Raw genomic sequence first — 21,499 nt, 5'->3', positions numbered from 1 at the left:
TCAACTCTGCAACTCAATTCTGAAATAGCCCATAATTAGCCATATAGTACATATAAATCTACATACTAACTTACTGGTATCTGCATTTTAGGACAGAATTAGATTTTAACTACCTCACTTACATGTCATCATGAAAGCAGAGGGCAAATCTTTCCACTGGCTCAGGATGTGACTGACTGCTGCGAGAAGATCCTGACAGAGGTGAATGTTTTCCTTCCAAATAAGATGCACAATCATCAGGAAGCCTGTACAGTGGAAAAACACACATCAGAGTCACTCTAATATGCACTGCCCCTGTTTTCCAAAGAACTGGGGGGAAAATCTCATATTTGTGACTTCTTATTTCCTGTAAATTAAGTTATTTCAACATTTTAGCTAATCTGTATTTATAGATACACATATGTATCCTGAATAATCCTCTCCAGTCTTCTGCAGCTCTTTAGAGAAACACCACGTTACAGTTTTTAGTGGCTAGTAGTGTCCTTCTGGAACACACACTTCTGGAAAGACAGGGTATTAAAGTCTCATCTTACTTGCTGTTAAGTAACAGGACAGCAGTTAAGTACAAAGGCTTTAGATTGTTACTCTTTGCTCTACTCCTTGATGAGCAAGTTTTAATTCTTATACATAACACTAGCTCTTACAGTTTCTAAAAGGAGCTAAATTCAGGTAAGTTCAGTGAACAGTTAACAGAGAACACACATGTAAAAAATACATAATTCTCTACACAACTTCAAACTCGACTCAAGTAAGCTGAAGAGACAAGTTAAAAGAGACTTGGCTGCTGCAGTCTAAAAATTAAATTACTTTTGAAGGGCAGTTTTCTAAATGTTAAGTATAGTACTAGTTACAAATTAAATGCAAATTTTACACCGGTAATACGGACAATCCTATGTTTGCTGATTACTGAGATACTGATTGATAAATAGTTTTATCACCGACCGAGTAACCTGTGAAAATAATTTTTGCTCTGCAGAGTTAAATGCTTCAAGTGTTTCTTTTATATTAACGAAGGGCACTTACTGAGACCTCACCTGTTGTCACCGCCCTCTTTGCTCCTGGCAACAGTGGAGGCCGCCACAGGTAACCCCGGGTTGGAGGAGACGGTGACATTCTCAAAGACGACACTCGCGCTGCTGTTCAAGGAATGGCCCAAGTAGCTCGGGAAGGTCTCGTCGGCGATATTCCTGAAGTCTTCCATCATCCTGCACACACTGCCTGGAACAGCACTCGGCCCGGCAACACCATCAGCGCCGGTCGGGCAGCGTCTGCAAGCAGGATCCAAACAGCTTCACACTTACACAAGGCAACGCCCTTCACTCACCCATCACTGCCAGTATTCCTGGGCAACCACCCCGCTTTACCCACCAACGTGCTCCAGAACCATTCCCAGTCCCCTGCCACCAGGACTTTTGGGGGACACACTTTCACAGCGCTCTCGGAGCGCCTGAAAAGAGCGGTGCTCCTGCGAGTCACAGAAGCGCCGCTGCGAGACGTGCCAGCCTATATTTAGCCTGTAAAGCCGCCCGGACCGAGGCAGTCCCAGCCGGCCTTCCTCCCTCCGCGGCCCCTCCAGGGAGCCCCTGAGGCGACACCAACTCCGTGTGACCACGGGCCGCGGCGGGAAGGCTCCCGCTGCTCACCGGCCACGTCCCGCCGCGCAGTTCGGCGACTGCCTTTCTGTCCAAACAGAAGGGGGAGATGGGCTCTGTCCTTCCCGAGGGTCCCAGGCGCAGCAGGAGCGCCGGCGGACAGACGGACCGACCGCCAAAACTCGGGACCCGCCCCGCGCCGCCGCCGCAGCGCCCCCCAGCGGCCGGGCGGGCACCGCTCGCTCCCCTGGCGCGCAACGGAAACGGCCGCGCCACCGACCCGCCCCCGCCCCCCCCACGGCGCGACCAGCGGCGCCTGCGCAGCGGCGCCGCGCGCGCCTCCCAGGCTTTGGCGCTCCCTCCCGCGCGGCCAATGGCAGCGCCCCGAGCGGAGCCGGCCATTGGCGGGCACGTCTGGGCAGGGGAGGCGGGCACGCTGATTGGGCGATGAGCGCGCGGCACCGCTCGGCCCCGCCCCCGGCGGCGTCCCGGCGGCCGTTAGGCGGGAACGGGGGCGGCTGTTTCCCTAGGGAACGGGAACGGCAGCGGGCACGGGCACGGGCACGGACATGGACATGGGCATGGGCATGGGCACGGGTATGGGCACGGGCACGGGCACGGGCACGGGCACGGGCACGGGCACGGGTACGGGCACGGGCATGGGCATGGGCATGGGCATGGGCATGGACATGGGCATGGGCATGGGCACGGGCACGGACATGGGCATGGGCATGGGCATGGGCACGGGCATGGGCAGCCGGGCGCGGTGTGGGGAAGGGGATGATGTCATCGGTGTATTTTGTCTCAGGTATTTGCTTTCAGGCCGCCCAGCCTTGGATCCCCGTACCAGTGGGTAGCTCGGGGTCTTCAGGGAAAGGGCCGCTGAACATTCCGCCCGAGGCTGCTGTCCCCCGTCCTACCTAAAAAAGAAAAAAATAGCTTCGTTGGTATGAGCTCATGTGGCGTTGTTTATATTCTCGGCTTTGTTTTCTGTCCCGTTTTTGCCATCCGAATCAGTTAGGTGAGGCTGAGAAGCTGAATCGATAGGGGTGGAAGGAGCCTCTGGAGGTCGTCCAGGCCCGCGGCACGCAAGGCACGGTCCCCCAGAGCCGGTGACTCACTCCGGTTGGGGTTTGGATGTCTCCAGAGAGGGAGACTCCACGAGCTCCCTGGGCAGCTTGTCCCAGCACTCTACCACCGTCAGCTAAAGAACTTCTTTCTCATGTTGAGGTGGAACTCCTTGCGTTCTGGTTTATGTACAGAACATGGAAAATTTCATTTCCATACTGAAGTGTACATATGACTTTTTTTTTTTTTTTCCCTTTTTTTTTTTTTAAGTAGGGGATGGGAGCGGGTCCCAAATGTGTGTGTGTCTGTGCGCATGAAAACTTCAACAGATCTACATCAAATTCAGTGCTGTCCAGGATGTTTTCACAATGCATTTCTACAGTTGTATTCCTGGTATGGAGAGTGCAAAAATCTACAAGAGTGAAAATCCACGTTTGTCATAATCAGAAATTCTTACTGGTTCAAATATGTTCAAAACAAAACCAAACAACAACAAAAGCAAAACCACCACAGACACAAGCCACACACACACACACAAAACCAAAGAAAACTACCAATGCCATCTCATGGCTTCTACAAGACCCTAAAACTGCTAATCCTGGCAGTTCAAACTAAGATGTGCTCGAAGCACAGGCAGAGTAGAAGAGCAATTGCAGGTATTCTTTCAGAAGAAGAAAAAGGAGCACTGCCTTAAAAAGTGCTGCATAAATTTAAAATATCGTGAGTACCTGCTGTAATTATCTCTTTCAAAGCTCTTCTATAATCATCCCTCCTAGAGTTCTGCTGCCTATGTCCAAGGGTCCAATATCCTGCACAGAAGTACAGTTCACAGGCTTGAGTCAAGGGAATAGAGGGAAGGAGAGGTGGAAAATCAGGAATGTGGATCGAAGGCTCCTGGTTTGGAGAGAAGTCAATACAAAATAGCAGGCGGGGCAAGGCAGGCGTCGGCCACAAAACCAGCCTGAGTTCATTCGCTGAGGTTAAAGTACTTGGCCTCTGTGTTCTAACATGACTTGTTTGCACTGAAACTTACAGCATGTTTCCCTCAGTAAGAAGTGTGCGTGGAATTAGGATACCTAATAATAACACATGTTCATCACAGAGGAAAATAATGTGACCATGCTGAATAAACGATTAACAATGCACTACTAGAAACTACAAAAAATTGTCATTAACTGGTTAATTTGTGACCTCTTTGAGGGTTAAGACACGAATTCTGCAAATGGTTTAACTTCAAAAATATGTTCTGTTGCTTGCATACTGAGAAATAGTTTGTTCTGGTTTAGGAATATATCCCAGTTTAATAGTGTTGATACATTTTTTTCAATTATTCTTTCTCCCTCAGAATAGTTACTTTTCACCCACCATTTAAGCATTATCTTTTAATCATGTAACATTTCTGTTTACCATACAAAGTTGGCATGGTCTTGTGTTAACTTTTTCTGGTAATGGTGTAAAACTTTTTCTTCTCTTCACTTCCATTCCTGTTGGCTGGAAAGTATCAGCAGCCTCCCTCCACACATGTTCAGCAAGCACATTCTAATACCAGTGTACCTCATGGATTTTTAAATTAAAACTTGATTCCTCAGAGAGAAATAAAGAAACAAGTGTGGTGGATCTGAGCAAATTAACTTTTCAGAATACAAGTAAAGCTCATGGGAACTTGTCATTTTGGAAAAATACAAGTTGCCCTCTCCCTTACCTCACAGTAGTGGACTAGTCTATTAGGAAACAGGGTGAGCACACTGAAATATACAATTACACTTTGGGTTTCTGCAGCACAAAGGCCTCCTCTTTCCTTCCTCCCCCCAGGATCTGCCCAAAAAGCTCAGCAAACCCATCCTGCGCAGTAATGCTACTCCTGGGCAATACCATGTATTCTTTGTCCAGCATTATCTTCCTGCCTGTTTTGCACCAGTCTGAGTCAGTGCCAACATGCTGATCCACAGCAGTGATGTTCCTGTGCTGACACAGCAGAAAAGACATTGACATTTTTCAAGCCAGCACTTTCTTAGAAATGTCCTGATTGAATTCAATCATCGGGAAAGAATTGAGAGGTCTTGTGAAACCCAACAGCTCTAGCAGTCTCCACAGACATCCATCGCTCCCATGGGAAAAGTCAGAGCACACCTTGTGGCACAGACTGGGAATATGCAGCTGCACATCAAGAATGGCACAAAAGCACAGCTAGGAGAGTGGATACCTGAATCAAAAAACCCACCTTCATCAGCAATCTATTAAAAAATTATTCCAAGGAAAAACATACAAATACAGACCTTTCAGAACAAGTTTATTAGTCAATCACAATTATAAAATTGAAATATTTATATAGCAAGATGGAAAAATCTTAAGTAACAAACACTTCAAGTTATTTTGCTGCAGTATACACAGGAATGGTTTTGTTAACAAGCTGATCAAACATAACTCTTCACTCACAAGTGTCTTGAAGGCATGTCTAATTTTGAGAATGTGTTTCACACGTAAATGCAGTTTACCAAAAGAAAAAATTAAAGACCATACTAAACTGATCCAAAAAGGAGGAAAAAAAGGAAAAAAAACCAGGCACATTGAAGTAATCTACTCCATAAAGAGCTCATGGCTAATACTGTTTATGGTACCAAAATTCAAAGAGTACAAATCATGGTCTTTGACACATAACACATTCTAAATGTTTTTTGTTTTGCAAAACATGCATAAAGTTCCCATATTTTTAAAAAAGTCTTCTGTACCAGAGAAGGAATACAAAGGCAGCCAGAAATGGAAGCATTCACAAACACCAGAATAAGGCCCTTCAGAATTCATTTAAAGTAACACATTAAACCCCTTCATTCTCAGGTAAAAGATTAAGAGGCCGAGATACACATCGTCTGCGAGGGTGAGGATACTGGAGGTTGGCAGTGTCAGCATCACAAGACTGCTCTATCAGAGGAGGAGGAGGAAGGAGCTGGGCATGACTGGACCATCTCGATCCAGCCCGTGGGGAATCCAGAGGGGGAAAGAAATACCTGAAACAATTAAGAAAGGAACAAAACACCAAAATAAAACAAAAAAACAAAACAAACAAAAAAAAACAAACAAAAAAAAAACCAACAAAACAAGAAAAGAAGAGAAAGGTAGTAAATACAAGGAGAACCAAAGGGGAGAAAAGACATGCTGGAAAAAAAAAAAGGCTTTAGTATATCCATGCCAAAACCAATAGAACATAATAGCAGAAATCAAGACTTGTAATTCAAAACAAGACAAATCTGGAAACTCTTCTTTAAAGTAAAATAATGTCTTTTCCACTGAAATTCATTGAAAATAATACCATAGTCATAGTCCTAGCATACATTTTTACAAAAGAATGGATTGCTTTGGAAGTCAAAAGGGTGGTGGAGTACAGCTATTAACAGGCTTTCATTCTCCCAGAATTTCTGTGATTTGTTAACAGCTTTCAGTAATGCTTTGTTTGTGACACAAAATATATATTAAATATTATCAAAGTACATTTGCTGCATATGCATCTAATTCAGATTAACTTTACAGCATTTCTAGAATAGACGTAAATAATGACTTTTTACATTAATGATATACATTTACAGAGAATAACTACTTTGAATGAAATACAGTCTTTGTATCTATTTACATATTTCTGCAAAATCCTCAGTGTAAATTCAAGATTCCTGGTGAATGCAAGATTCAGAATTATGCCACTCCATGTCATCTTGCTGCTGTTTTTATTAGAACTTACCCGTAACACTTGTGCATTTTAGTATAATTATATTGTTTTCTGTCTTGTTTACAATTCTGTGGACTTACATCAAAGAACAGCCGACAGTTTATTAATGAAATTAGGGGATAATTAACAACAAACTGCATTTTGGTTTATATCTCTGTATGGCTAAAGTGTATGCATTTTTCAAGAATACAGCGTTTCGAGAATTTAAGTACTCCATGTAATTATAACTATTACCATAGGAATGTACAAATACGTAACAGGTAAAGTACTTCTTTTAGGATGAAGGAAGTATGACAGTACTTAGAAAACGTTTATTTGAAGTCATACTAAAGAATAAAAATGAAGCAATACCAAACCATTAAAAGCCATCATCTGTACAATTGTTAAAAGTTTTCTTACTTCTTCAGAACTATCAGTTGCATATATTACAAAGCAGTTACAACCTTGTAATGTTTAGAAATCTTAATCAAATGCTGAACACTCTGAAATGCAAACCAAATTGGTTCTCAAAACAATTTTAATGAAAATTATTGTAATGGTCGTTTCCCTCCTCCCATCCCAATCAAGGACAAAAATTCTTGGTTTTCATCATGAACTATCTTTTAATTTTACAAGCTTTCAAAAATACGTTCTGATGGAAGTTTGGGGATTTGGGCGGGTTGTTTATGTTTTTTTCCAAACAAGATGCCTCTCCAATTATTTTTCTATCGGGCGTTCCATCAGTATCAAACTGTGCAGGCTAGTACAAAAAACGCACACAACGTGTTTTAAAAAGGCTTTTTGAACAGTATTTAGTAGTTAGCAGGCTGCTGGTGTCTTGGGAGAGGTCAAACGGCGTTGGGGAAGGGGAAAAAGGAGTTCGTTTTCCATTCCTGTGTGCATGCAACAAGCAGCAAAACACCAAAGTTACTCCAGTTAGCTTGGTATCAGCTCTGCTTTCTGTTAAAAAGGACATAATACAAACGGAGAATGGAAATTGTATCATAAATCTAGACACACAATTACATCAACATAATAATACAGCCCTACTGGTTTATTTCCTAACAAACTACATCACATGTTCTGAAATTTGTTTTGAGTATAAATCCAGTTTGACCATAGTGCTTTTATAGCCTTTTCTAGATCTGCCTGTTCTATAGCTGTTTTAAATGTTTAAATGTACAGACATGAAACATAGCATTTACAGAGACAAAATAAGTTATGTGTAGGATACCTACTTAGTCAAATGCCAATGCATAAATCTTTAGCAGCATGGTAACACTAACACAGAAGTTAGTGACTGTGCTTACACAACTCAGGCCAATATCTTATTGTAAGACTCAATCCTAGGACAAGACACCATATGTCCCGAAATTCCACAGCCACTGACTTAATTCTGGAAATAACATTGTCTTACAAATCGGAGGCAAGAAGAATTTATTAAACCAAAACAAAACACCTTCCAAAATACAGAGCAATGAAGGGAATAGAAATAATGCCAGAAGTTTCAGTTTCACAGTGACTTAGCACCAAGTTCAGGGACAGGAGAAGAGACACCAGTGGGGTGGGGATGGTTAGTCTTGGCGGCAGCACAGCCTTAGATAGGTGATTGTGAAACCACACCCTATGCTAAAGAGCTGTAAGACAGCCTGCATTTCCCCACAGGAGCTCAAGCAAATACAGCCACACGGCTCTGGATATACCATTTCCAAGGCAGGGCTGCATTTCATTTGCTACACTTTGAGTAGAACCCGGAACCATGACCAACATAATTTTGCTGCCTTGTCTTGTAGGGACCAGGCCCATTACCACCTTTTGTGTTCACATTTATCTTGTGAGGAAAATGTGAAACCTGATATCTGATCAACAGGGTTAGGGATCTTGAACTGCCATTCAGGATTGACTGCTCAAAGGGCAAGAGGGGGCAGGCTGGTGCTACTGTCCAAAAGTAAACTCTACTGATAAGCATTCCAAACTGAAAAAAAAAAACCTCACATGAGTAGCTGCACATGGATGGAAAGGGAAACTATCTCAAGGCATTTGAAACAAAGGTGGCCACAAAACCTGGAAACTGCTGCTATAGAATCTGGCCACATCTCATCCTTGTATAGGACTTACAATTCTGTAAAGCTGATCGTACACACTGCACCATACAGATGCAAGACTCAGTGTATTTCTACATTTCAGTGCGCACAAATGAAAATGCTTTTTCAGAAGCAGCAGTAAAATTTACCCACTAAACAGCAACTATTACAGAATAAAAATCTAACAGAGATTAAGGCAAATTATCTGCAATATGAATGCCATGAGGAAAGTTTTAAAAACCACAAAACTTTTATTCAATTGATGCTACACACCTGCAAAAACCAAGTAAACTAACACTAATATTTGATTGTGGAAACCGTATGTTTTGAAGTAGCTTTTCTTCCTTCCCTTCTGCTGCATTATCCCAGAGAAAAACATAATTTGTGGCTTGTATTTTTGCTTTACTTTTAAACATGTATTAAAACAAAATGGCAGTTACCCACTAGTAGGATGAAGCTTCACCTTCAAAACTATTTCAGAAATGTTGTTTTTAATAATATGAAAGGACTAAAAATGAAAATAGTTATTTACACTGCTTATTTATACAGACTGATTCAGTATGACTTACTGTTTTGTTCATTTTCCTCTTAACACTGGCATAACAGACGAACCACAGAGCAAAACCAGAAGAGCTTATAAAAGTAAGTACTCATGCAATAAATGACATTGCACTTTAAAAATATGAGACCTAAATGAAATGAAGATTCAGAGAAAAGACTATTTACTGAAAATCAGTCTCTCTACTACTAAACCTACCTGCTGGCAGATGATCCATTTAGTGAATTCTGCAGACTTGTATTGGTGGAACCTAGAGAGGCATTAAAAATTCCCTGCTGAGAACTACCATTCACTGGACTCCCATTACCTTTCAGTATACCAGTACACTTCCAGTTGTCCATGTAATTAGCTGCAAACACAGATATATAGTAACTGTTAGTTTCTCCTCTGAAGCCCAGCTTTCCCTACAAATATGTTTCAACTGCCCCACATCTAGTATGAATCAGAACTGAACTTCAATACCAATATATAAATTCCAAACAGCTGAGGATGGATCTGGCCCTTTAGCTGCCTGATATTCTCTGCCTGTCCATAATTTAAAACTCAGTTTCCACTATTACAATACTGAGGAACGAACAAGAATGTGTAAGGTAACTGCCAATTAGTTGTTGTCATGGGGATTTCGGTTTGTTTTTTTTTTTTTTTTTTGTTTGTTTGCTTGGGTGATGAAGGGGGTTCATTTGTTTGTTTGTTTTCTCTTAAAAATGTAAACAGAAAAAAGCCATTTGCCTGAACATTGTGACAACGTAGATTTTCTAGGTTTAGCAGTAGGAAAAGATCTATCTTACTTTTTAAAATTACAACCTTATGTAGCTCTAGTCTGGTGAAACAATTTCAGGGTATAGTAACAACTATTCACAGCAGCCTAAATCATGCAAGTATTTCAGCACAGGAAGTTATTTCTGAATTCTGTTTTTCTTAAATAGAAACGTAGAAAAAATATCTCTTTCACAAATCTAAAATGGACACTCACTCCAAAATTATGTTTCGAGTAGAATTTCTCAAGTATATTCAGCAGACTACAAAGTTAATGTGTTTCAAGTGGGTGACCTTACCCTTCCAGAGCCTAACACAGCCATCATCACCAGAGGAGGCAAGCACCGTGCCTGTAATATTCCAGCTCACTCGCCACACCTGGGAGTTGTGATTATCAAACTGTGCCACAATATGAATTTCAAATTTTGTTAATCCTCCTGATGAAGTCAATTCTTTCCTGTTTAAGAGAAAAGTGACAGTTCTGCACACAACTGTTCAAAGGTCTGGGCTTGAACATGATGAACTACATCTTTCTAACAACAACTGTTATTAGATTAGGTATTCAGACAAAATTATAGACTTGCTCACAATCTTATCACCTTAAAAATCAGGTTGTTAAAAACAATCCTGCATACATTATTACTTTCGCTTTGCAGAGACAGTTTGAACAAGATTGTATAGTAAGCATCAGATCACACAAAATCATCTTCCTCTTAAGCTCACCTTAGAGGTTTTAGTGTGAAAATTCGTACATCTTTGGTTGCTACAGCTAAGATGTGGAAGGATCTTCCCAGATTTGGAGCAAATGCAATATCATGTACAGGATCTGTGACTGTCATCAGAGCTTCTGCTTTTGCATATTTCCTGTACAGTGCAAGAAATTAACCTTTAATGCCATGAAAATTGCCAGTGATGCAAATTATATAAACCAGATACAGTAGAAACAGGAAAAAGGGTTAAGTATACATGATAAGACTTACAAAAATATATCTTTTTTTTAACATAAATTTAGGCAAAAAATTTCAAACAGATTTATTCAGAAATTGAATCTATCAGATACCGTAGCTACTAAGTACAGTATGCTACAGTATTGTAAGCCATACAACAAAGCAAAAATTACAGTACAAAGAACAATTTTGTCTGCAATTGGAAAAGGGAAATAAAAATAAGTATTCCATTCACAAATCTAAAGGGAATTTGCATCTCAGTAACTCACTAAATTTTCCATGCTTTTAAGCAGACCACTGTCTGCCTGCCTCCTCTGCTAAATGACAAACACATATTCCATTTTCTCCGTAAGTTACAGTAACTTTATTGTTAATGCATGGAGAGCATTGCCTGAAGCTGGGCATAAAATCCACAGAACACTCTGGCTCCTTTCCCACATCAGTCACTCCCAATCAAACACAATTCCTCTGTTATCATTTAACTGGAAGTGGTGGTGCACAAACTTACTAGCCTCTTCTGGTTCTGTGAACTCTTGACTATACAGCCTGAACTTTGACAGACCATGAGCAATTCACAGAACTTTCTGTCATTGTAATCATGCCTTTAAAATCATTGTAAGGTGGCTCTGAACAAAACAGTGCCTGGTGCAACACAATTCAAATTTCAACTGTTAACTCCTTGTGCAAAATTAAACATATAATTTAGTAGACACAGAAACAACAACTCTCCCTTTAAAATGCTGCTAAGAACACTGGCATTTCTGCACTGACAGAGAATAAAATTATCAATATCATTTCTTTTAACATCAGTTACCATTCTGAGGCCTCCCTCTCTTCTCCTACCCAATGGATCCGAGACAAAATTAAGGTATTATTATTTACTCCTCCACATCTAATAATAGGAATAAAAGGTCATATATTATAAACAACTTCATGATCCCACAAACATTATATATTGTTATTTAGCATACCTGGTATTTTCATTATATTCATAAATTTGAACCTTAGCCAGTATATTTGGACTGTTGTCATCACTTCCTACAGCAATCATTGGAGAATGTGCTCGAGAGCTAAAAGATAAAACACAAATATTGCTATATTTACATATTCTATCTATCTAGATATGTAGATATACAATATTTATATACAGTATTTCCCACGGAAAGTACACCAAGACATTTGTTAAATTTCAAACATTAGAGAAAACAAAACAACACACAAAAACATCACAAGGAAAAAATCACAAAGAAACAGGAGTTAAATGCTATTCACAGTTACCATATCTTCACTCTCTTGTTTCGAAAGCCCACTTTATACACTCATTAAGGTGAAATCATCAGACAACATTATTTAGCAATTCAAGATGATGTTCTCAGAGAGTAGAATGGACTTTCTATAATAGACTACATCTGAAGTCTAGTATTTGCCATAAGTTTCATGGCAGAGTCTGCATTCTTTGCGGTGCTTTTAATTATTGATTTAGTAATATTTCATTCAGGTTTTGGAAGATACATTACATAAGCTAAATGTAGATGAATTCTAGTTTTTAAATCAACTTTTATCCTATCCCCTGCATTAAAGTAAATTCCTGTACACTGAACCTTCAGCACAGACTAGTGCTAATGAAGAGAAGAGTAACTGGATCAGCAGGACATAACACTGTGTCCACAGGGAAAACCATTAAGTGCTTCTGGACAAACAGAAATTAAAGCAGTTCGTTCAGCTTTGAAGGGTTTTTCCCTTCCTGTTACAGTCATAAAGCAAACGTTTTAGTAACATACCTTGAAGGATTCCAAGAAATACAACTGCAGCTGAGCTTACATGAGATTTCATGCTGCAGTGACCACTGGCTGAGATTCATCACATCTGGAGCTTCATAGATCCTTACAACTCCATCTGCTGAACAGGTTGCTAACATAAGACCCATGTGCTTGGGAGCGAACTTCACATCTGTAACAGATGTTCTGCTGTCTACTAGAGTGGTCCTCTTGACCTGCAAAGAAATTTCCATCAATAATTTATTCCCTAAGGAAGGCTAATCAAAGCCTGACAACATAATTTCATAGGATTGCTTACATCTTCCACCAAAAAAATTCCCCCCCTCAGCTTTTATATTGTTTGAAAGATGAGCAAGAACAGCCAGTGTTGTTTCAAATTATCTCTTGTCAAAGAAAAACCCAACTTTAACTCTACTAGGTGGGAATTCATGTCTGCAAGCTGTTTGCCAGGGAACATTTTATTATGAAACACCAATAATAGCGACACAAACTGGCCTGAATGTAGCCAGTTAGCTGTTTTCCTCAAATGTTTTAAAAATACTTACTTTGTGTTGGAATGTTGCCACAAATGAACAAAACATAACCAAAATCAGAAACTTTATAGATACAGAAAAGAAGTCTCACCCAGTGACTCTGGCCTCGGAGTTTGTCATTTGACTCTCCCACTATTTCTTCCCATACAGCTGCTGTTCTATCAAACGAGCAGGAAGCCAGGACCTGCCCAAATTCAGGATGGGCCCATGTCACACGCCACACCGATCCACTATGTGTCTGCAAGATAACATCAGAACACTGCAGAGAAGCAAGCTTACTGTGTTAGGCCAAGGAAGCATATATTTTCATAACTTTCTGAAGAAGAGAATTCTAGGAAGTAGTAACACTGTTCCTCTGAAACTTATGTTCTTTTATACAAAGTTACACAGCAGCTGTTGCAGTTCTTTATTCCAACCAGCACTGCAAAACTGTTGCCCTTAGTGTTCAAAATGCAATTATTACAAGTGTATTTCAAGGCATTATTTATTACTACTTTAAGTTCCAAACTGTGATTCTGCTTTGATGCAAAAAGTACAGTTTTGTTCTCAATCAAATTTCAGCCATTACCATGTTCACTCCTAGTCTGCCTGTACTTTTCAAAAGCACTTGCAAAGCATTTTTAATCTTCCTTTTATTATGAAGTTCTTGTTTCATACCTAGTCAACATTCCTGTCTTAGAGAAGGGGAATTCAAAAGCTTCCCTTCCATTGCCATTTACAGGAATGACTGCATTGTGGTCCTATTAAACAAAAGTTTAAGAACAATTCAGAAGCTGAATGCACTAATTATCCAGATGAAGCAGAGCCTCTATATGACACAGTTCTCAGAAAGGTTTTGGAGAACAAAAAGCAGAGATCAGATGTTGTAACATTTAACAGCCAGACATCTTCCTTTTAATTTTCCCCCATTTTATTTTTTTTTAAGTGTTACTATATGCAAAAGGAAATACTGAATTAAAAATTAAGGTACTGTTTTCTACTCCTTGAACACCAGTCACTGATAATGTTTACTAATACTAGTCGGCCAACATAAGTAGGTACTAAAAAGAGCAGACTGCATGTTAGCACCTGCTTTAAGTGAGAGGCACTAGAGATGTTTCATAAAAGCAAAGAAAAAGTATTTTACACAAGACATACAGAATCTACATCAAACCAAAAGTATTTCTGCTCTAAAATTCAGCAGAAATGAAGCATGTTTCTCCAAAAGCAAAGGAGAAATGATTATTATGTCTGTGTAATTTTACAAATACAAACCTTCCAGCTGGCAGTGCAATGCCAATCTCCATTTTCACTTTTGTCCCAGACCTATTGAGAAATAAAAATACAATCATACAATTTGTAAATAAACCTTACTAGTACTTTAAAGACACAACCATTCATATATATATAAAATAAACAAAAACATACACACACATCCCCACTAAACATTTTCATTCAGGACACTATCTGGTGTACAAAATTGCACTTTACCATGAAACTATCCTTATTAAAAGTAGGGAGAAGAGGCACCACCTGCAAAACTCACTATTGTATGACTTCTATCTCTTTTTAAACAGTAAATTATGTAGAAGAGAAATTATTACAATTCCCAATAGTTTATTCACTTTGTTCCAAGAGTACACCATCCTGTTTCATTCTAGAGCCCCCAGCATCCTCACATGCTCAGCTCTGGTTGGGTCCCAGCACTCATCCCAAAAGCAGAGTAGGATAGTAAAATATACAATCAGGGTAGTGGGGGAACAGATCATGTTTCTTTTTATGAGATTTCTGCCTTGATTTTTAACCACATGCAAGTCACTGAACCTTCCCCTCTCTTGATTTCCCATACATTTTTATACATAGGAGTTTTTTACTGATAAATTATGTAGAAAGTAATGAACATAACCAAATGAAAGACACCGCCTGACTGTCACTCATTCACTTTAAAGCTGTACTGAAAGTCACTTCAAGCCTGCCACTCTGGCTTTCTAACACAATCTGGGTCATGCTGTCCTTTTGGTTGGAGGAAAACTTCTGAACAGCCTCATAAAAGATTCAGTTATTACTGGAAAGTAACATTACACTGCTAAAGAGCAGTTTCTGTGTTCAACCTACCTTCTTGCACCTTTTTTAAGAAGTGCACACCCTAGGTAGTCAGTCCAAATCAAAGATCCCCATGGCTTTGGCTTACTTTTTGGGGGGGACCATTTTATTGTGGTTTGTTATTTGCTTTTTAGTTTGTGATCAAGGAGAAGGGGCTGTTTCCTTGTTTTTAAGCCTAATCTACAGATGACACAGCTTTCTACAAAAAAAAGTTACTTTCTCAATCATTCATCTGGATTTAATAACAAACATGTCTGCTCTCTGCAAATTAGATTTCTTAAATCTATCCCCGTGACTCCCAAATATTTGCCCACCTTCTCACTATACACAAAAAAAAAAAAAAGAAAAAAAGCAATCAACTTTTTGTGGAAGTAAATATAAAATGCTACTTTATTTCCTCTAAAGGACCGTAAAAATTAAGGCTGCTGGTATTCTACACTTTCTCCAGTCGGCCAGGGCACACACGGAACACTCCGGCTTTTTGCTTACTGGCACTTCACCTTCTTCCCATAATAAATACGGATTATGGGCATTACATTACGAAACAATAGGTTTTTTTCGTAAGCATTCTTTAATAAACACAGGTTCTCAGCTGAATACACTCAACAAGCGGCACGGCTGCAGGCACAGCAGTCGGGAATGTTTTCCCTGCCGCAGCACAGGGTCGGGAGCGGAGCTCCCGTGTTTACGCGCGTTAGCGTACACACAAACACAACGCGCACTGTGTGCTAAAGCCTCCCGCCCCCGCGGCCCGACGCCGCACCGGGACCTCCCGCGGGCCGAGCCCTCGGCTGCGCCCGAGCCCGGCCCGACCCGCAGCCCGGTAGGCCGCGCACGGCCGGTGCCGCGACACACGCCCAGCACCAGGCCCGGCGGCTCCCCGCTCACCTTGACGCTCTGGTCGCTGGAGCAGGTGGCCATGCGGCGCCCGTGGAAGTCGAAGGACACATCGTGGATGAGGTCGCGGTGATCCGCGGCGATGCTGCGCGCCACGAACATCCCGCCGCGGCCGCCACGCGCGCGCGCGCACGCCTCACGCGGCGGGGCGGGGCGGGGCAGGGGGCGGGGCGGGGGGCGGGGCCGCGGCCGCGCGCGCAAGGGGCTGCTCCGCGCGTGCGCGCTCCTTCCCACCGCCGGGAAAGGGCGGGGAAAGGCGGGGAAAGGCGGGGCCGGGCCGGGAGCCGAGCCGAGCCGAGCCGAGCCCAGCCCAGCCCAGCCCAGCCCAGCCCAGCCCAGCCCAGCTGAGCGCAGCCGAGCCGAGCCGAGCCCAGCCGAGCGCAGCCGAGCCGAGCCGAGCCGAGCCGAGCCCAGCCGAGCCGAGCCGAGCCGAGCCGGCCGCTGAGGGTCGGGGCGGTGCGGCGCGGTGCGGCGCGAGAAATTACCCTCCTGCCGCGCCTGACTGCGACATGTGCCTTCGCGAAGCGACAGGACGAGAGGATGTAACCTCAAGCTGCACCAGGGGAGGTTTAGGTTGGACATTGGGAGGAATTTCTTCTCAGGAAAGGTGATTAAGATGTTGAAGTGGGCTGGCCAGAGGGATGGTGGAGTCACCGTCCCTGGAGGTGTTTAAGGAAGGACTGGACGTGGCACTTGGTGGCATGGTGACGTCCGGTCTCGATGATCTCGGAGGTCTTTTCCGACCGAACCGGTTCTGGGATTCTGTGTGGTTGCTGTGCCCGCAGCGCCGTGCGTGCGGCGCCCTTGGAGCGCGCCGAAATCGCGCTCCATAGCGGATCCGAAAAGCTGCGGAGGTGGCTGTGATGGTGCAGATCAATAAACAAACACTCAGCGCGGCGGTGTGCTGCATTTGCTTCCTGTGGTGCGCTGCATTTGCTTCGTCAGTGATTTACTGTATTAATGAGCCCTGTCAGATGAGCCTTGCGGTGCGAAAGAATGTGTGTCGGGGAAAGATTTGGGAGGGTGAAGTGCATGACCGACAGTGCAGGCAGGGGAGGAATCCGCGGACAGGTTGAGAAACTCCTCTGAGGAAAATCTAAGAAAATTGAGATTGTTCAGTTTGGGAAAGAGATGGCTGAGACCTAATCGTGGCCTTCTAGTACCTGAAGGGAGCCTACAAGAAAGACAGACATTTTTTACAAGGGTGTATAGTGACAGAACAAGGGGAATGGATTCAAACTGAGAATAGGTTTAGGTTAGATATTAGGAATAAATTTTTTACTGAGAGGGTGGTGAGGCACTGAAACAGGTTGCCCAGGGAAGCTGTAGATTCCCCATCCTGGAAATGTTCAAGACCAGGCTGGATGGGGCATTGGGCAAGTGGCTCTAGGAAAGATGTCCCTGTCCATAGCAAGGGGGGCTGCAAGTAGATGGTCTTTAAGGTCCTTTCCAACCCAGGCTATCCAATGATTCAAAGGGAGACACGATGGCTGTTGGATAAGATCCAGACTACGAAGTAGAAGAAGCAGAATAGAGCCTGGCATGTGGCAGAAAACGCAGCACGAGTGACTGAGCTCTGGGCGGGAGCTATAGACCAGTAATGACTGGTCTGTAGTCAGAGGGCTGTGCAAAATAAATGAACCACAGCAGATGGAGACTCTTGAGGGCTTAATACTTTCACCCCTGACCTGCAACTTTTCAAGGAGCTCCTCGCTAGAAGAAGCACTTTCTTCCAGTTTGTGTTCTGCAGTGTCCTCTCACAAACTGGGTCGTGCAGCTCGCATGCCAATACCTTTTAACTACCATTCATTTGTTTTATCACTGAGCACAAGACTGTTACAGCATCTTGTTTTTAAGGAATGTTTCATCTGCAAACTGTGTTATTTACTGACTATTCTGAAGATAACTACAATAGTGGACAAGTATTAGCAAAGGGAAGATAATTCATGCACTGTATTCCAAATAGCAATAATGCAGTCAGTAGATTGAAGAGAAAAAAAAAATTCTTGTGGCAATAAACACCAAAAGCAAATACATTTGTATTTAACTGGTTTATATTTCAGGACCAAATCAGTACTGAAGTCATCAGAACACCTCCAATGCCTTAAAGCTATGATCCAGTTTTCCAATCATATATTAAGTGAAAAAAGGAAAGGATGGAATTCCCTGATACCAGATATATTCAAATCCTCTGGATTCAAGTCAGATTCAGACCTTTTCTATAAGATTTTTGATAACTGCAGCTTTAACAGAAAATTAGTTTTGACATTTTCAAAAAGACTTTTGCTACTCACTATCTCATTTAGAATTTTCAAGTTCATGGCAATGAGAAGTCAATTTCTGTCCACTCAGTGAATAGAATTTGTTCAGAGATGTCCAAATTCTTCACAGAATTATAAAGAAACTGTTACGTGCTTGTGAAATAAATCTGAAAGTTTGATATTTAATGTATTTATTTTTACAAGCTGCAAACTACGTTCAGTAGGGACTGATGGAGGTGCTGTTATCACACACCAGAAGGATCCTTTCACTCTTTCTGCATAACCTGCATGCAAAATATGCAAGTATTTAGCACCCTAATGCATGAGTTTCATTGGTAGGCCTTGTATTAAGAGTAGATATGATGGTACCCAAATGTGATAAGGAATTATAATAGATAGAGAATAATAAATTAAGATAAATTACAATAAACTTGGACTTGGTGGTACACCATGGCTTTAAAATGCTAGAATTCAATTATTTTAGTAATATTTGGTAAGGAAAACTTAACATGTTGAAAAATATCTTTTTGCCCAAGTACAGCAAATAAGATAAAAAATGCTTTCAATTACAGAGGGTCAAAAATGTGGAAGAATTTGGAAGGAAAATCACCAGCTGGTTTTACATTCTTGTCCAAGTTGGCCAATGATAGTTTTAAAATTATATTTTTTAAATACTACAGAACTAAATCTCAATGGATAACAACATCTGGCGCTGAAAAGAGGAATTTGTAAGAAAATTTTCAAGAAAATTTAGCTATATAAGCTTTACCTGTTTATATTAGTGGAGAAATTTAGTTGGCATTTATAAATAAGAGAAAACTTGTAAAGCATTTAAAAAAATTAGAAGTCAATGAAAGGAAGAGGTTAATATTTTCTCATTTCTAAAGATGAGCTGGTATTACACAATTCCTCTCCTAGAGGGAACCTCACTCTGGGCTCTAAGGCTATAGTACAAATACGCTTTTTTTTCCCCTGCAATCACATATAATCACTTTGGAAGTTGAAATTTCAGTATCTTCTAAGCAATGGCTAAATTTTAGGTAATGCAATAGAAGAAGCAAGCAAATGTGATTGTGACTGATTCAGTACTGTAATTAGAGAGGTAGTAAATTTTTCATGCTATTCTCATATGTAAGAAAAACAAACAAACAAACAAAAAAGGCAAAAACCCCCAAAACAAATAGTTTTTGTATTCAGATTGCTAAGGAGAAAGATTTTTTTTTTAATCTTTCAGCATATTAGAGACGTGTACTTTGAAACTTCAGTTATTGCTTCATTCAAGCAGCTGGAGAGACAGTGCCTAATAAAAACATTAAAGCTGACTTAAAAGTTCTTTAGTCTGTGACTGTATCTGAACGGTCGATTTTTTTAGCTATTTGGGGAAATGTCTTTTACTGTAAACCACTGACTATGTTTATAAAAAACTGTGATTTTTTTTCTGAACAGTTGTTTCCAGTTAGTGATTCAGCTGTCAAAACCCAATTCTTTTGCAATTTTAGTAATGTAATGGTTTTGTTGAGATTTGAATACATTTCAACTAGTGAATGAATTCCTTTCACCTGCTTAAATGTAGTTTATTTCTTCAGTCAGTAATAACAGTATAGTTGCTGCAGGGCAAAACTGTCAGATTCACAAATAATTAGCATCAATCATTTTCATTTGAACAATATATAAATATGTAAATGTATCACAAAGGCACATTTTGACCTAAAATATTTGTTTTCTCTGACAAGACACAAAAATTGTACACTTCAAGTCACGATTAGGCTTTATTTCTAACATTTTAGTTTGATTGGTAAGCAAAAAAAAAAAAAAAAAAAAAAAAAAAGAAAACCAAACCCAAACAACATTTTTTTTTAAATACATGTACACATACACAAATATTTGTCCATTTTTAAATACAACCAGCCCCTAACCTCATTCTCTAGATTCAAAGCAAGTTATGTCAGTTAAGATTTATTTAGAAACTGATTCCAAAATCATCACTTACTTTAAAAAATCCAGGAAACGTGGGTGATTGTCATCCCAGAACCTTAGTTTACTGAGGTGTCTGGTTTTAGTCAGTACCCAGAAATGAGAGAAATACATTTACCTCATGTAGACAATTGTATCAGGTGTTTTCAGTTAGTAGAAAGACTGACACAGAATACAGGTTCAACAGAGGAAACACTTCATAGTGAAACATCAGAATTAGCAAAGGGATGAGAGGACAAGATACAGCCTTTGTTAAGGCAAGCAGTCATTAAATAGACAGCCAATTAGGATGGAAGGCATCCAGTCTAATGAAGAGGCACTCACATTTTCTGGGGAAATGAAACAACACTTGCTTAAATTCTTTTAAATGGCCAGAGTATCTCTCACATTAAAAGTAAAACAAAATTTGTTAAATAAGATCAAATCTCTCTGGACTTCTTCAGGATGATTTCAAATAATACCAAAAATTGGCTATAAAAGCTAACATGCTACATCAAAAGAGGGTTTTCCCAATGATGTAATATGAACACAAGTTATCCTGGACCACAGAAGTCTTGACATCCAGAGCAGTATGGTAAATAAGATGGAAATAATATGAACAGTATGTGAGCGTTTTCTTTTTGCTTCCTCACCTAGGTCTCATATAAATACTTCAATTTCTTTTTATCTTAATCTAGGTGAAATTTATAACAAATTTAATACTACTGGCTGGTGAGACTTTCCCCTTTGAACGGTATAACAAATCCAGAGAGCAAGACACTTAGTGCTGGAAAGTTGCAGGAGCTCCCTGCTGCATTTCCAGAGTATCCAGAGGATTGTAAAGTTGGTGCACAAAGGGATGGTCCCCACTGCACAGCAGTGGTTGGCAGCTACCATTGCCAGGTCAGAGGGGCACAAGCATCTGCTGCTGATGGTAACCAGAACACTTCCTGCCACATAGCAAGATAATGGGAAGCATGCTGGAACTCAGGGAAACCACAGGAAGTTTGCAGGTTCCAGTTAGCTGAGGCATGAATCAAGATTCAACTACTAGCCAAACTTCAAGACTTCCTCTTATAGTGGAATAGTAAGGAAAGACATTCTTTTTGTGGTGATGTTGTGCATGAGGTGGAAAAGACAGTTGTATTTTAACATTATTTTTTGCATTATGATGTGCAGAGGAAGATCACACAACTATGACAATTCTGGTACACATTTTTCAACATTTTGATTTGGTATTATACGTTGATTAAATGAAATTGAACCACAGCACAGAAGAAGAAGAAGAAAAA

General features: G+C 40.9%; 2 protein-coding genes across 4 annotated transcripts in view; both read right to left on the bottom strand.

Moving 5' to 3' along the window:
- The window catches only part of CEP192 (centrosomal protein 192), a 55,941-nt gene extending 54,687 nt beyond the window's left edge, over positions 1-1,254 (bottom strand). The window contains exons 1-2 of the mRNA XM_068193046.1: positions 1,035-1,254; positions 123-245 (exon numbers count right to left, since the gene is read on the bottom strand). Coding sequence (XP_068049147.1) covers positions 123-245; positions 1,035-1,204 — 293 coding nt within the window. The 5' untranslated portion in view covers positions 1,205-1,254. The remainder of the gene's footprint in view (positions 1-122; positions 246-1,034) is intronic.
- Positions 1,255-4,933: 3,679 nt separating this feature from the next.
- On the bottom strand, positions 4,934-16,153 carry SEH1L (SEH1 like nucleoporin). 3 transcript variants are annotated; one of them, XM_068192926.1, is made up of 9 exons: positions 15,985-16,153; positions 14,269-14,319; positions 13,106-13,252; positions 12,485-12,696; positions 11,675-11,773; positions 10,480-10,620; positions 10,056-10,213; positions 9,199-9,349; positions 4,934-7,250 (listed from the first exon to the last, which is right to left on the bottom strand). In XM_068192926.1, the coding sequence occupies exons 1-9, from the start codon at positions 16,093-16,095 to the stop codon at positions 7,118-7,120; spliced, it is 1,203 nt and encodes a 400-aa protein (XP_068049027.1). In that variant the 5' UTR covers positions 16,096-16,153; the 3' UTR covers positions 4,934-7,117. The 3 variants fall into 3 exon arrangements, with proteins under 3 accessions (XP_068049027.1, XP_068049037.1, XP_068049020.1); XM_068192936.1 differs by having other exon boundaries at positions 4,934-7,317; positions 15,985-16,152; XM_068192919.1 differs by having other exon boundaries at positions 4,934-5,665; positions 15,985-16,152.
- Between the last annotated feature and the right edge of the window lie 5,346 nt (positions 16,154-21,499).

This window comes from Anomalospiza imberbis, chromosome 1, assembly GCF_031753505.1.
Source record: "Anomalospiza imberbis isolate Cuckoo-Finch-1a 21T00152 chromosome 1, ASM3175350v1, whole genome shotgun sequence".
NCBI lineage: Eukaryota > Metazoa > Chordata > Aves > Passeriformes > Viduidae > Anomalospiza > Anomalospiza imberbis.
Note: the sequence above shows the minus strand (reverse complement) of the source record. Positions and strands in the feature narration are given on the sequence as shown.